The following is a 13,189-nucleotide window of genomic DNA, read 5'->3' as shown; positions in this document are numbered from 1 at the left end:
ATACACTATGAGATGCCATTAATAGAGTTTGTCAATTGTAGGTCCGGACTAGGAAATAGTTTTTTAGAAATTTTTATGAATTTGAACACCATGTATATTATTTTCCTTAAAACCACATGGAGCCTTGAATAAAGGATTAGAAACTGTCTTTACCACATTAGTCTCATAATTCCCAGGCGTATCATTTTGTCCCAATAAAACGACATAAATAAAATTAAAATATTTAATATTGTTCTAAATAAGCGCTATCTTTGTATTGTAATAATGAAAACAGAAAATTAGATAATAACAATTACAACACAATAAAAATAAACAGGTATAAGAGGCGTTTAAAATTACTGCCATTTGCTTGAATGCACTTTCTTGCTCTCAGCAAAAGTTGCCTTATTGCCCTTCGTATATAGGGTGTTTCAGGAACATGTTCCAAATTTTAGGAGGTTATAATGGGCGATAAGTAAAGTCATTTTGCCTTAGAAACATATATCCGGAAAAGAGTCGTTAAAGCACTAGAAAAGAAAATTGTTAAAAACGTTAAAGAATGCATATGTTTTCAAATTTACGAGTTTTTACATTTTTGACTTCTACAGTAATTATTAGGAAAGAAAAACAATAAATTATTACGAGAGTTGTTCGAAATTGCGATCATTAACTTTCCGACATGCGGTCGTACGCCGAACGACTCGAAAAAGAACATGTGGGCCTTTCAGAATAAAGTGACTTGCAGCCATCACTTTTCCAACCAATTCTTCTTCTGTTGTCACAAGAGATTCATAAACTAGTAATTTGAGATAATTCCAAAAAAAGAAGTCGAGAGGTATTAGATCTGGACTCCAGGCCGGCCAGTTAACAGGTCGACTCCGAGCGATCCAACTTTCAGGAAATTGGAAGTTTACGTGGTTTTACACGTCGCAAGTAAAATGTACCGGAACTCCGTCATGCTGAGACCACATTCATTGGCGGATGGTCAACAGAACGTTTTCGAGCAATTCTCGAAGTACGGTCCAGTAACTCTTCTAGTCAAACCAATGTCAGTTCTCTACTAACGTGTGGAGTGGCATAATTTCCTATTATATACGAAGATGGCGTTTATTTCGAATAATTATTAAATATTTTAATTTTTTTAAAATGTCTTGTTGTTGAGATAAAATGATATATGTGGAAATTATGAAACTAATGTGGTAAAAACGACTTTTACCGCTTTATTGAAGGTTCCATATGGTTTTAAAGAAAATAATATACAGGGTATTCAAATTCATAAAAAATTCTAAAAAAAGCTATTTCCCAGTCCGGACCTGTAATATACGAACTCTGTTAGTGATATCTCATGGTGTATAGCAAGACGTGACTACCCGCACAATTTGAATAAGTTATAGTGAATAGGGCAAAAATGATAACTATTAAGTCATTAAGTAACGAAAAGGGGAACATCTGGTATTTCGAGAATGAATCGAGATGTGTCTACGATATATTGGTGAATCTGAACCACTGTGACCTATTCTAACCTCTGGTGGCGCGTGCACAATAACTCCGAAACACTCTGTATAACTTGTAAACTGACAGAGGGGAAACCGATGGTAATAATATTGTTATTATAGAACTTGATTCAACATTTAACTATGAATAAAAATCGATTCAAATAGATGCGTATGGTCAAAAGTGTATGCTCGCGTATTCACATTTGAAATATTTGTTATTCAGAAATCCCTGCACTAGTATACAGTGGGTTTAAGATTTTGTGCCCATACATTGGGTCTTCGACAAAAAAGAGGCACTTTTCAATCGAATGCCTAATTTCTAATTGCCCACAACTCTGTATATGATAATTTGATTTTTTATATTTTGCTCACGTAGAAACTACTCTATTTGTGATGTGGTGATTGAGTTTGAGATTGAGCTCATATCTTCCAGTGGATGTCAAATGGTACGTAATCGGAAGGATTTTCATCCAGACGGTCGTGAAGGTTTGCAACTTCAACGATTTAAAATATTGTCTCGGGCCTTTTGTGCAAATTTACACATGCTCTTCGGGCTCCTGTGCAACTTTACCCATATCTTGTAAAATTACTCAGAAAAAAAACTATTACATAATGTTCGCAAATTTTACTACGACGTGCGTCTCAACAAGCAATTTATTTATGGGTTACAACTGAATGTAGTTATCGGTGCGATCAACATCCATTAACTTAATGTCAAAACGTCTTGGTTGTTAATCGTCGTCGTTAATACACTAGGGCGTTCAATAGGTGTTAAGTTGTCGTTCGCTTGCTGGTTTTCCCCTTTGCAATTATACATCTTTTATGAAGGAATGATCTTGCCTTTGCTGTAATTCACGATATACGGGGTGATTTTTAAGCTTAGGAAATTTTAGCTAAGGACGAATAGTGGTTACTAGTGACAAAAATGCATGTAGCAAAACAGCTTTAGTTCGGCAGACACCAGTTTATGGCAAATAAGAATAAAAGAACCTGAACTTCATAACATTGAAATTTATCATACTAATTGTTCTAAGTTATTTCTGTGAATTTCAATATACGGTTAACACATAAAAAAAATGATCACGTGAACCCGAATAGATGATGTATCGAATGCATTTTCAATTTTATCAAATTTAGGCTTATATATTTTTATTTGAAATAAATTGTTATATCCGAAATAAAAAAAACGTTTTAATACACATTTTTCCACTATTAATCATAAATTGTTGTCAGCTATAATTTCTCAAGTTTGTGCGCATAGATTAACAATCGCTCTGTATTTAACTGGCTCCATTAAAATGAGCCATTTTGTATGTGCGCACACCTACTTAACCTCTTTATTCCATGTGCTCATATTATGTGCATCGGTGGGTGTATCCATGTTTAATTGTATAAATACAAATCTAATGTTAATGTAATTAATAATGTTACACATTAGTAAATAGGTAGTTACAATCTACTACTACTTCTAGTATCCTATTAATAGCCCTATTAATAGCCCTATTAATAGCCATATTAATAGCCATATTAATAGCCTACTAGAAGCCTAACACTATTAATAGCAGTTAAGAAGCAATAAATATTGTGTCGCAAATTAAAATCTCGGCATTGTTAAAATTATCAGATTAGTTTTGGATAGCTGAGCGATTAGTCGTCCTCTGAGCCCCGTTTAAGACGCTTCTGTAAAAAAAATTTGGGTTGACCATAGGGAAATGCAATTTATTTGCAAAATGAGCTTTTAAAATGCAAAAAAAAAACAAATACAAATTGTTAAAAATTCGATGCAATACGTAGCATTGCCATCTCCTTATCTGCAATTATGTGAGGTAGAAAGTTGGTTGCATTGAGGAACAGGTGCGAATTTTGTTCATTAATAATTTTTTGAAAAGAAATAAAAAAGGAAAAAATCAGAGTACTTTCAGAAATAACCCAAAAAATTGAACTTACCAAATTTTGTTTTCAATTTTTACAGCTTTTTAACTAACCACTGATCTTATTAGTCGCATCGATGAGCCCTATCAACGTGTCCAGAATTGTGTCTTTTAATTACCGATCACTCCAGTAAACTGAAAAACCGCACGTTGATAATTTTGAAATTTATCTGAAATTGTCAAAACCGGAAGAGATACTATTAAGGTTTCCCGTTTTTAATTTTTAACCGCAGATATCTCGGGAACACATAGAGAAGTTGTCTTAAAAACAATCGCAATCTTTTGGTTTTTGATATACGAGATCACACCTGTAACTGCATTTTCGGTTATCGAGGTGCTATAAAATGAAGATCCTAAAAATGCCTTTCCAAGGCTTCAGACCATTGGTTGAGGTGTCCCAGCTCAATACATTACTTCCGTTTGCCTAATCTCCTAACTCAGAAATCAAACGTGATTTTCCATATCCCTTTATGTAGGATCATAGAGGTAACTCATGCAAACCCTTAATAATCAATATAACTCAAATAAATGAAAACAATTCATTTGAGTTATTTTTTAAGATAATTGCTTCATGTGTTTTTAAATTATCGGTGTAACAACGGGGAAAAAGTAAGGACATCTCTCACTAGTGAAATAAAAAAAATCGTTTTTTTTGTGTTGATTTTTAGTTTAATGGAGTGATTCTACAGGGTGTCCGAAAATAACGTTAGGAGGTGATTCTAGAGGTTAAAATAATAAAAAAAGTTCTTATAAACATACCTCCAAAAATGCTTCTTATAGGAGGCCTAGAACCCCTTAAAGGAGGACCTCTGAAGATGTTTTTTTTGCAATATTTTCGAAACGGTTCGTGTTAAAATTATGAAATTCGTTATACTTTAATAAGTTAGAATGGGAAAACTTTCTTTGTTTTAACAATTGCAAATTTTAGTCAGGGGCGTCACATACAAGGGGTCTCCTACGCAAATCTTGCCTTATTTTTTTTGTTTGTGACAATTCTTTCTTTTCGAAATCAAATTACTGATTCTTCAATATTTTTCAGTAAAAAAGTCCTAAAAAATGGATTTTTGTAAATGGATGCGCGATTACAGGGACATTGAAATGTATCTTAATAAACATAGTAGGGGCACCCTTGTAATAGAAGTACTTTTTTATTAACCAGCAATTGCAAGACAAATATTAGTAATTATTATTTATAACAAATGTAGAAAATGGCCTCCGTTCATCTCAATGCATCTTCTTATTCTATGCTCATTAAGATACATTTCTATGTCCCTGTAATCTCGTATCGATTTATAAGAATCCATTTTTCTGGAAAACGGTCAATACGGCACTTTTTTACTGAAAAATATTGAAGAATCAGTAATTTGATTTAAAAAATAAAGGATTGTTACAGGAAAAAAGTTAATGCAAAATTTACGTAGGAGACCCCCTGTATGTGACAACCCTGATTAAAATTTGCAATTATTAACACAAAGAAATTTTTCCCATTCTAATTTATTAAAATATACAGAATTTTTTAAATTTTAACACAAACCGTTTCGAAAATATTGCGAAGAAAACATCTTCAGAGGTCCTCCTTTATAAGGGTTCTAGCCCCTTTAAGAAGCATTATTTGGGGTACGTTTGTAAGAACATTCTTTTATTATTTTAACCTCTAGAATGACCTCCTAAAAAATTTCACCGTTATTTCCCGCCACCCTGTATACTGATCCTAGATATCTCAATTGAAGTCCTGGAGCCTTGGAAATGAAAATGACGAAAAGAAAACTTGATTTGGGTTTAAACAAAGACGAACCAACTCACTCACTTTTAAGGAGAGTTAAAAATGTCTTAAGAAGGGTTTCTCTAACTAAAATATAAACGAAAATTAATTTTTTAAGTCTTTCCGATTATCTTTCAAAGTATTCTGATTTTGAAAATTTTTGGTTTAGTACGTTGAACATTCTCTCTCACGTGATTGTCGAGGCAGCAATGCTCCTGCATCGAATTATAGATGGCGTTTTAGTTTCAATCAGTGTCCTTTTAAGAGGTGGTAGAAAATGGTAAAATAAGACAAATATACAGGGTGATTCCTAAGTTGACACTTTTTTCACCGTATGCAGAAATCAATAAATCAAACATCATTTTCAAATATTTTTTTTTCAAAAAACTTAAAAATAAGGAAGTTACATAAATTTACCAAAAAATCAGTCCCCAATTTTATCTGACTTAAACGACACGGTTAAAGTTGTCACCATCAACTTCATTACAACGCTTTGCTCCCCTCATCCACTCTCGCTTAATGGAGCGTAATAAGGAAACCTAAAGGGGACCTAAATCTATGCGATTTCTTCTCGTGAGGTTTTATGAAAAAATCAGTTTTAAAGGCGCCTGTTAATACACGAAAAGAATTAATGGCACAGGGCAGACAGCAGTAACAAATAGACGAAAATCGGTTTCCCCATTACGCGCCATTAAGGAACAATAGTTGGATCGAGCAGAGTTCCGTTGAAGTTAATGGTGACCACAATTCTATCTAACTTGCACACATCCTTCATATTAGATAGAATTGTGGATTCATTTTATGGCAAATCCATGTAACTTACTTATTGTTAAGTTTTTTGAAAATATTTTTTGTTTTCTTGTCTTTTGCACGCACTTAAAAAAAGGTATTAATTTAGGAATCATCCTGTATATAATATTACTTGAAAAAAGCTTATTAACAAATATATAGCATTAATTTTTTTTTGCTTTTTCGTCGAAGCTCTTTCAATTTTTGATAGTTTTCCTGTGTTGTTTTTAAATTGTTTCTCCATACTGATCATACTAGGTGATTCAAATTTGGAATGCACAAGCCAGTTCGAAACTCTCCAGAATACTATTTCTTGAGAGATCACGACATTTTTTACTGCCTTAAGCATTTTTGCGATACATCATTAACATCCACAAATAAAATTTTGAATTCTCCATTTAATTTAGAAATTTTTTTGTCGAGTAATACTGGCGAAAAAATCATTCCATTTTTACTATAATTCTTTTTTTTCATATGAATTAGACAGAAATTTGGAATTGCACTAAATTGTTAAATTTTTCATGTCACCAGGGACGGAGATACAGATGTTAATTAGAAAAAAATTAGAAGAGTTTTATAAATTTGGTAACTCCTACTCGAGAGACGTATGGTAAAAATAAGGCATTTTTCCCGATACTTCTGCAAATTGCTCAAAAACTATTGATAGATATGGAAGAATAAAAGATGCAAAGAAGTTTCTATATTGAACTGCGAACCTAAAATATTGATTCGGGAATATCAGTATACCACAAATACAGTAGGGATCATAATTATACCGACTTTTAAAAATTTTGCATAATTTAGCCAGAATGGCCTAAATTCAAAACATCTTTTAAAATAAGTTTAATACACGACTGTTGATGTTTAGAATGCATGAAAGTAAAAAAAAAACATTTTTTAATGTTTTTAAATATTTTTATATGCGAAACTACAGGTTGTTTCAGAACAGTATGTCATAAGTTTAAGGGGTAATTCTATGAGTGATTTAAAAAAAAAAGGTTACATGAACATACGGTCCGTTTTCGCTTTCTGTCTGAAATACAGGGTTTTAAAATTTGCAGTATTTTTTTTTTAAGAAGTCCGGACCTGCGTTAAATATTTTTATCAAGCTGGGTGGGCGTAAGTTAGGTGTGGAAACACATCGTGTAAAAGAAAAATTAATATTTAAATGCAAGCAGTGGGGCCCCCAAGGCCATGACTCTGATTATTTTTCGTCAAAAATATATTACACCGCTGCTCTTTCAAAAAATCAAAATCGTTTTCTCAGTTTTAGTTATTTTTGTTAAAGAAATAGTCCCTTAATTTTTTTTCGTAACATCAAGTATTTTCAAACAACAAACGAATTATTTAACATTGTATGTCATAATAACAACCAAATTAGTTATAATAATATTTAATTTGTAGTAATTTATAACGACCATTTAGAAAAACAAAAATTAAATAAGTTGCTAAAAATGTCCTATGTTAAGAAAGCGATTTTTATTTTTTTGAAAAAACAGCGGCGTAACATATTTTCCACAAAAAATAATCAGGGTTATAGCTTCGGGGGCGCCACTGCTTGCATTTAAATATTAATTTTTCTCTTACCCGATGTATTTCTACACCTAACTTACGCCCTCTAAGCTTAATAAAAATATTTAACGCAGGGCTGGACTTCTTAAAAAAAAAACAAAAAAATATAGCAAATTTTATCACTCTGTATTTCAGACAGAAAGCGAAAACGGACCTATGTTCATATAATCTTTTTTTTCTCAAAATCACTTATAGAATCACCCCTTGAATTTATGACATACTATTCTGAAACATCATGTATAGCTACTTTTGGAATTTGATGTATTGAATTGACCCAGGAACACTTGAAAGAATATTTGTTCAATTTAGTAGATTTATTTTGAGATTTTCATCATGGGTCAAAACAGTTTCTTTAGAACTTAGAAAAATTATAAATAAACGCTATGAAAATGGAGAAAAGCACATTGATATCGCGAAGAGCTCGTGCTTTTGTGTCGCGAGTTAATAGAAAATTTAAACGAACGGGAGATGTAGCAGCATCGAAAAATTCAGGACGCGAAGGAAAACACCACACACTGATAGATGTATAACAAAAATGTCAAAAAATGATCCATTTCTCTCATCTAAATTTAAAAAATTCAAATTTAGGGAAAATGGGACTTGCGAATATCAGTTGGAAAACGGGGAAAAGAAGGTTGGTCGACAATGGATTATATGGTGGAAGACCTGCGAAAAACCATTGTTGTTTAATAAAAATGTAAAGGTCTGCCTAGCTCTCGTGCGAAATCATCAGGACTGGACACCTGAGCAGTGGAAATCACTAGTATCCAGCGATAAGTCCAAATTCAATTTATGTAAAAGTGATGGACCATCGTATATTAGACGTCCCAGAGGCACAAGACTCAACAAAAAGTTCATTTTACCAACTGAAAAACATGGTGGAGGCTCGATTATGGCTTGAGGCTGTTTCTCTAGTTTTGAGGTGGACCCGCTTCATCAAATGGAAGGTCGCATGGATCGTTTTATGTATAGAGACATATTAAGGAATCAACTACAACCTCTTGACGAAATGATGCCATTAAGAAATATTTTCCAATAAGACAACGGCCCTAAACACAAATCGGAACTTGTGTCAAAACGGTTTAGAGAGCAAAAGCGGAAAGTTCTTCCTTGGCCGTTGCAATCTCCAGACCTTGATCCTATAGAAAACTTGTAGGATTACGTTGATGATTTAATTCGTCATAAAACATATTCAAATTTAGAGGATTTATTTCAAGCACTTCAAAAGACCTGGCGAAGTATCGACATCAATTATATTAACAAATTCATAGAATCGGTACCACGAAGATGTGCAGAAGTTGTTCAACAGAAAGGACGTTACACTAAATATTAATTTATAAACAATTATTATCTGATAAATTTTTGTAATAAATAATGTGTAAAAAATTCAAAGATTTGCTATATTTTTGTCCAGCGCTAGAGAAATGTTTTTTATTTTTTTTATTTTTATATACGAAATGTCGTTTGGTTTTCATGCATTTTAAACATCATCAGTCGTGTATCGAACATATCCTAAAAAGATGTTTTGAATATAGGCCATTATGGCTAAACTATGTAATTTTTTTCTAAGTTGCCATAGTTATGACCACTACTGTAGATATGGGGCAGTGCACCAGCGTTTGACCCCTCAAAAAATACCATCCTCCAGAATTTCTAATTGGCTTTAGGGACCAGTTGACGTGAGCTTCAATGGCAAATAAGCATCAAAAATTTAAACTAAATATCTCAAACGCTGAAAGAGCTGTAAAAACATCTGTTACTTTAACACACTGCATATTTCTTATTACAGATGCTATTTTCAAATGAGTAAATCGTCTCATTTCGCCTTTTTCTATTGCCTTCTACAAGGGCGGACACATAAACTAAAACACCCTGTATAGAAATGTATAGGGTGTTCCATCAACAGAGGTTATCGGTTATATCTTAGAAATTACGAATGGCAGCAGTTTGATACAGGAATCTAGTTAAATAACACAACCCAGAAAGACACTCCGATAGCGATTTACGTAAACAGTTAGGAAATTCGTAGTTTTACGTAACAAGTAGGATTAAGCGGAGTGAACGAAGCGAGATCCCGCAATATCACAAGATTTACACAAAACGGTAATTCCTAATGAGTTTCACATGTGTTCCTTTTTAAATTTGTGCTTTACATCCAAGGGAGAATAAATTAGAATATGTTTAAGGTTTACCTTAAATCGCGTGCCGAAAAGCGTACATTCCCGCACCCGAATTAATAAAATATTTAACATATTAAGTGTTTTTCTTTATCATGCACCTTAATGAGATTTTTGTGTCAAACATCTGCCTTTATAGATGACCCTTGTTAATGGAATACCCTGTACAATCTTTGAGGTATAAGAACACGAGTAGGTAGGTATAAGTACAAACATTTTGACATGATGGATATCTATCAACACGGTGTAGGATATTTTTGGATCGGGATGGTATATGATGGCAAGGGTATAAAATGGCAAGCGATGGTATAAAATCGAACTTTGAGATGAGCTGCTCATACCTGATGTCCTTATATAATGGTCTGTAAAAACTTGCTCTGTTTTATGCAAGATATACATCGCATAGAACATGTTGTACAGTACAAATTCCATCAGAATTGGTGCTAAGTTCTGTACAAGTTAGTGCTTGGATCACTCTGAGAAAAACGTTCCTATACCCCTAATTTTTACATTACGTAATTTTCTATGTTACGTCATCGACAACCTCAGGAACGAGTTGGTAGCGATGGAAAAACCTGAGTTGAAAAATATCAGAGAAACGCTGCTCGAGTGATTTAGCTGGGTATGGTTTTGTACAGACCATTTTGGTTTAGGACACCCCGTATCAACAAAAGTCCTAGGGCGGTTTCCGCTCTCGAGTGGTACGCGTTTGGCACCCCAAATTGTTATGTTGCATCCTTATTTAACCTCATGAATGAACCGAGGAAAGACAACGCCAATCTGAGATACCAGACACTTATCGCTCACCAACCAAAATCGCCTTTAATTTTTCGGGTTACTACCTTCAAAGATTGGTTAGTTTGAACCCTTACCATTATTCTGTATTTTTCTTTACAAGCATAACTACTCTCATCAACATCTTGGTAACAGTCACTTTTGTAGTCTTCAGGAATCGGTTCTCCTTCAAACTCGCACAGTTTTTCTAATGGTTTAGCCCTTTAAACGTGTAAACAATGTTGATTCCATCTACCTAGTTTTGTATTTTATTAAATGTTGTTCGAACCACTTACTTCACGATTAATTTATCCATGCCTGTGGGTTTATGAATTGGGCAGTAGAAGACGTCTGGCGTGTTCTTGTCGTACACGATGCTCTTCCGCAACATGTCTTTTATACCCCAAACTACGCCCAGAAGGGCAGCGAGGAGTATTGCCACGCTGAGCACGTTCATTGTGTCTGGTAAAATTGAAAATAAGAAATCATTCTCAGTAACATCAAATCAATATAGAACAAGACTACAGGATTTTCACGTTAGAATACATTGTTTAAGCATTTATACTGGGTGACACAGGAATTATTAACCAAGTGCTTAGTTTGCGATTGAAAAAGTTATGATTTTGAAATATTTGGGGTGGATAATGGTAAAAAGTTAGCACCTTCAAATTTCACGTACTACAAGAAAATTTTCACTGTTGGTTTCACCAGAAGTGAAATAAATTTCAATATTGTTTGACGATCCACCGCGCCACCCATGCAATAATGGATTAAATTGCAATTTGACAATGAACCTGAAAATGAGCAACGTATGCAAGGTGTGAAATATAAAATAAGTAGATTGGTTCCACTTCCGTCGAACCGTGTAATGGAAATTAGACATCCATGCAGTTTGTTGAATCCAAACTACTGTTTTCATCTTCTAATATTTCGAAACTTTAATTTTCCTTAACCAACTCATTTAAGGTAAAGTTCAACATTTTAATAACTTATTTTAAAACGGAATAAAGTTCAATTGTGTCGCACAAATGGGATATGCTGCGCAGTTTTTTTTCCTATTAATGGAAAATCTACAACTTTTTCCCCGGAAAGTACATCGATTGATTAAGGAAAAAATTCTAAAACATACATTCAATGCTCTCAACTATACAGAAAGTCGATGTTGATCTCCTTATTTTAGATAGAGCACCCTGTGCATTATTGCATATACCGGGTGATTCACGGTCGATGATAGGTTAAACGTTTCTGGAAGACTGATATCGCGATCTCTCTGAAAATTTTCATAATAGATAAATGACCTTGCTCTATCGACGTAAAATATTTTCAGCGATGCAGTGTTGCCGGTTGTATCAGAAAGTACTAGCATCACCGATATTTTAAATGGAACACACTGTATATTTTTTCATTTTTGGGTTCTATATTTCATAACAATAACTTCTGCATTTAACTTCCTATGCCTATCTCTAGCAGTTTTCGGAATATTATTTAGTCTTCCCTAAGGTCTGATTAGTTCCAGTCAGTTAATAGAATAAATATTGAATGTAACACAAACTATTGTAGTCGGGGTTTTCAAACTCCTGCTATCTTTGATAGAAAACAATTTCCTTAAAAACGATGAAATCACAGCAGAGAATTGGCCAATTTCTCCAGTTCCATGAAAATAATCTTGCTGGAAAGTTACTAGAAGTTTGAAAAACCGGGCCTAAATCCTGGTAACTTTGCCAGCAAGATCATTTCCATGGAAATTGAGAAATTGACCAATTCTTTCAATTTAATTGTCTTTCAGCATGGCTACTAATATACAGAGGGTTTCATTTGAAAAAACATATGTTAGACACTTTTACTGTCTACCCGTAAGACCATTAATTTTGAGCCACTCTGTACAAGACAGAACATTCTTATTTACATGCAAAAAATTGATGAACCTTTCACAAATTATTTTCCAAATTTTGTCTCTCTGTGAATTCAAATCATGTTATAACAGAGGTTTTATTAAAGGCCTGACTTTGAGCAAAAAATAAGAAAATTAAATAATATTCCGAAAACTGCTAGAGATAGGTATAGGAAGTTAAACGCAGAAGTTATTGTTATGAAATATAGAACCCAAAAATGAAAAAATTTACAGAGTGTTCCATTTAAAATATCGAAGATGCTAGTACTTTCTGATAGAACCGGCAACACTGCACCACTGAAAATATTTTACGTCGATAGAGCAAGTTCATTTATCTACTTATGAAAATTTTCAGAAAGATCGCGATATCAGTTTTCCAGAAATGTCTAACCTACCATCGACCGTGAATCACCTGGTACATGTCGGCGCCTTAACGTGTTTATAATAAATAGTTAAGATAAAGGGACCTGTTGATTTGTTGAGAGTCGGTGATGAGTCTTCAGGAACCAGCAGAATGTGGGTTATGAGCGGATGCCTGATTTGGGTACCTGGTTTAGGTTTAGATAAAGAATAGACTTGGCGTGTGAAATGCGACTGGTGCCCAGAGAAAAAGGGGAAGAGACAGTCAGAGTGATATAGTGAACTGGTCCCGGATCACTAGTTCTTTGCGATCGTTCTAGGACACTAAATTAGTGACTGTGTACCAACTAGTGTTTAAAGCGTCATTGTTGCCCTTTTAATGTAATCAGTAGCATTGAGTGTTTTTGAATTCCTGAACATGACTTTCAAAGGAAATTACCCTTCTATTCTGATGTTGG

At 33.7% G+C, this 13,189-nt stretch overlaps 1 protein-coding gene across 2 annotated transcripts in view; it reads right to left on the bottom strand.

Annotated features, from left to right (window-relative positions):
• Positions 1-13,189, bottom strand: part of LOC136348092 (uncharacterized) — a 53,520-nt gene that overhangs the window by 23,322 nt on the left and 17,009 nt on the right. For both annotated transcript variants that reach the window (XM_066298668.1, XM_066298667.1), the window contains exons 2-3: positions 10,777-10,942; positions 10,579-10,702 (exon numbers count right to left, since the gene is read on the bottom strand). In XM_066298668.1, the coding sequence (XP_066154765.1) occupies positions 10,579-10,702; positions 10,777-10,937 (285 nt within the window). In that variant the 5' untranslated portion in view covers positions 10,938-10,942. The remainder of the gene's footprint in view (positions 1-10,578; positions 10,703-10,776; positions 10,943-13,189) is intronic.

Source organism: Euwallacea fornicatus, chromosome 31 (genome assembly GCF_040115645.1).
Source record: "Euwallacea fornicatus isolate EFF26 chromosome 31, ASM4011564v1, whole genome shotgun sequence".
Taxonomy (NCBI): domain Eukaryota; kingdom Metazoa; phylum Arthropoda; class Insecta; order Coleoptera; family Curculionidae; genus Euwallacea; species Euwallacea fornicatus.
The sequence above is the reverse complement of the archived record's forward strand: the minus strand, read 5'-3'. Positions and strand labels throughout refer to the sequence as shown.